Source organism: Enhydra lutris, unplaced genomic scaffold (assembly GCF_002288905.1).
Source record: "Enhydra lutris kenyoni isolate GAN:26980312 unplaced genomic scaffold, ASM228890v2 scaffoldscaffold29, whole genome shotgun sequence".
NCBI classification, from domain to species: domain Eukaryota; kingdom Metazoa; phylum Chordata; class Mammalia; order Carnivora; family Mustelidae; genus Enhydra; species Enhydra lutris.
Window position 1 is genome coordinate 22,784,087 of NW_019154113.1, and position 3,285 is coordinate 22,787,371.

A 3,285-nucleotide genomic window follows, 5' to 3' on the forward strand; every position below is an offset into this window, starting at 1 on the left:
GAGGGATAGAGGGCGAGCACTTCTTGTGCTGAGTGATAAGGGGCGAGTAATTCTTGTGCCGGGTGGCAGAGGGGCAGTACTTCTTGTGCTGAGTGATAGAGGGCAAGTACTTGTGCTGAGTGGTGGAGGGGCTTTTTGTGCCGAGGGATAGAGGGCGAGCACTTCTTGTGCTGAGTGATAAGGGGCGAGTAATTCTTGTGCCGGGTGGCAGAGGGGCAGTACTTCTTGTGCTGAGTGATAGAGGGCAAGTACTTGTGCTGAGTGGTGGAGGGGCAAGTACTTCTTGTGCTAAGTGATAGAAGACCAAGTACTTCTTGTGCCGAGTGGCAGAGGCCAGCACGGGCCTAGACTCAGGCTGCTGCTGTGTTCTCGCATGTGGGACGCACCCCATCGGCCCCCGCACCCCTTCCTGTCTGAAGCCGGGCAGTCATTTGGCGCTGTCCCCAGGCCGCTGGGAGGGTCAGATGTGTGTCATGCCTGGAGTCACAGTCGCCCAGTTTCAGGTGCTTGGTTGCTGCACATGGTCGAGGCTCTCTGGCGTGGTTGCGGAGGGGTCTGCTAGGCTGCCCTGTGGTCAACGTCTGACCACCCTCCCCCCCACCCCGATGAAGAGCGAGCTCTTCCCTCACGCCCATACGGCTGCTGAATGTACCTGAACAACGCGCGGCCTCTTTGACTTTCAGGGTCTGTGCTTTCTGAGAATCAGGGCTAGGATCGGAACACTTGCTCTCTTGAGAACTGGGATCTGTGCTCTTTCCAGAGCCTCTCTCTGGAGTTTGTTTGCTGTTGCTGCTGCTGTCCTGTTGTGCAGGAGTAAAGCAGTGTGATGAGCACGGCGCTCCTGGCTCGCTCCCTGCCCCCTGCCTTCTGCACCCCAGTCCCCTCCCCGCCCCCGGAGCAGGGCCAGGATTGTGCCCTCTGTTGAGAGTCTCGGTCTGTAGGATCGAACAGACAGCTGCAGAGTCGGTAAGATCCGGGTCCTGGGGAGTTTGGAACACCAGCAGGCTTGTGTTGGGACCGTTCACGTTCCTGCGCCAGCCGACTTACGATGACCGCGTGTCGCGACCTTCAGCACTGCTCACGCGTAGGCAGAACTCCAAGTCTGTTTCTCTGCACGTACCCAGAATGTCCGTATTTGTGTGCGTGTTTGTGTAGGTGGGATTTAAAGGCTTCCAGATTGCAGCGGAGAAGCAGAAGGATAACGTCTCTATTCGTTATGAAGGAAGTGAGTACACCCTGTCTCACGGCTCTGTGGTCATGGCCGCGGTCACCAGCTGCACCAACAACTGTAACCCATCCGTCATGCTCGCCGCAGGTAGGCTATCCCTTGCGGCCGTTCCTTCCCTGTCCTGAGTGACTTTGTACGCTCCTGCTACACTCCCCTTATTTCTTGGATCATGCGTGGAGAGTGGGGTCTGTGTTTGTTATTGAGAGACATTCTGAGAGTTTAATTGGGTCTCAAGGAGCCCGAGTTTGATTGACGTTACTTGTTTTCATTCCACAGAAGGTAAATATTTCAGTTTACGCATCCGTCCGTTTTAGGTTATCTGCTTCCGTAAATCGAGAAGTAGTTACTTAGCAGCCCTCTTGATGGCTGAGCCCAGCAGTGCACTAGAGCCCACCGAGAATACAAGGACAGGAGGGTTGAGACCAGGCTGTGTTGTACGGATGTGACACCGTCCATCGTATAAGATCCCGTCTGCCGTGTGGAATTGCCATTAGGATGGTGCTGGGAAGGGTAGTGACACGCACTGTGCGTGTGCAGACTAGCAACACGGCCCCGTTCGCCACGGCGTGAGGCTGTGATGGCAGGCTACACCGACTTCTCAGTGTAAAGGGTAGTGTGTCAGTGTAATCCTGTGTGTGTTTCAAATGAAACACATCTGCAGAGTAAAATGGACAAAATAGTGAGTGTGAAGTGACGCGTTTGGGCTTCATCCCTTGCACGCGTTGGAGACTGAGCTCCCAGCGCCACCCTAACACATCCCTGTTGACCACGCAGGTCTTCTGGCTAAGAAAGCCGTGGACGCCGGCCTGCAGGTTAAACCGTATATAAGGACGAGCCTGTCTCCAGGCGGCGGGATGGTCACACATTACCTCAGCTCCAGCGGCGTGTTACCGTACCTCAGTAAGCTCGGGTAAGTGGGGGGCGCTGCTGTGGTGCGCGCTGGGGCTCAGCGGTGACGGAAGCTCCCGTCGGAGGCTTTCCTGCGCGAGGAGAAGACAGGAAAAGTTGGCTTTGTTGTACTCGTCGCCTCTCCATGGCCACGCGGCCTGAGGACTCAGCCCTCCCCAGCGGCAGCCGTTGGCTGGGCAGATCCGAGGAGCAGGGCAGCGTGTTGGCCCTGGGAGGTTGAGGTGTGGCCTCCCATGTACGGATGCACAGACAGATGTGAGGACAGACACACAGAGGACTGGCTCCGGGCAGTGGTGATTCCGGAGTTGTGGAGGCCAGTCGCCAGCAGGATCAAAATGTGACAGGATGCGCCATTAACGGATTAGAGTGTCTTAATCAACACTGGGAGGTTACCGCGTTTGTCAAACATGGATTCAGTTGTCCCCAAACTTTGTAGAAACGGACTTTCCCATTTTTCACGGACTCAGAAGAAATAGCAGATGCGGGCTGCGCATCCTGGAACCTGTTAGCCTCGGCTCCGTTGCAAGCCCGATGACTTACAAAACCTGTTCTTGCCTTTAGCAGAGGGGCTGCAAGTAATTTTGAGAGTCATGCCTGTAATTTCTTAGTTCTGCTCTCTGGGGACTCCTGTCTGGGGCTTCCTCTGGGGTTTTGCTGGTCGGGAACGGAGAGGTCTGCTCACATTGGCAGCCCCAGCCGCAGGGCCCCCGCTGAGGCCTTGGCGCCACTGTCACTGTTGCGTTAAACCCCGGGGGAAGCACCGTGTCCATAAAGGTTGTCTTGGCTGTGTTTGGGGAGCTGTCCTGTGCCGCCTGCACGTTTTGTGTGTCGGGTTTAGGCGACCACGTCCCCCTCAGCGATGCCCTGTCAGAGTTCTCGTGCTGAGTCCCGACGACACGCCTGACGCCCAGCCAGGCAGACCGATGGGGGTTAACCCGCGCGTCCCGTGCGCGCTCAGGCAGCTTGTCCCGGGGATGGCAGCGAAAGACCAGGCCAGCCCTTCCTTGACAAGCGTTACAACGTTCTGCTCGATCACATGTGGTTTTTCCAAATGCAGATTTGAAATTGTTGGCTACGGATGCTCAACGTGTGTGGGGAACACAGCGCCCTTGTCGGAAGCAGTTCTCAGTGCAGTCAAGCAGGTAAAG

General features: G+C 56.3%; 1 protein-coding gene across 1 annotated transcript in view; it reads left to right on the top strand.

Annotated features, from left to right (window-relative positions):
- Positions 1-3,285, top strand: part of LOC111152533 (iron responsive element binding protein 2) — a 42,282-nt gene that overhangs the window by 27,648 nt on the left and 11,349 nt on the right. The window contains exons 12-14 of the mRNA XM_022511020.1: positions 1,156-1,315; positions 2,003-2,138; positions 3,195-3,279. Of these exons, the coding sequence (XP_022366728.1) occupies positions 1,156-1,315; positions 2,003-2,138; positions 3,195-3,279 (381 nt within the window). The remainder of the gene's footprint in view (positions 1-1,155; positions 1,316-2,002; positions 2,139-3,194; positions 3,280-3,285) is intronic.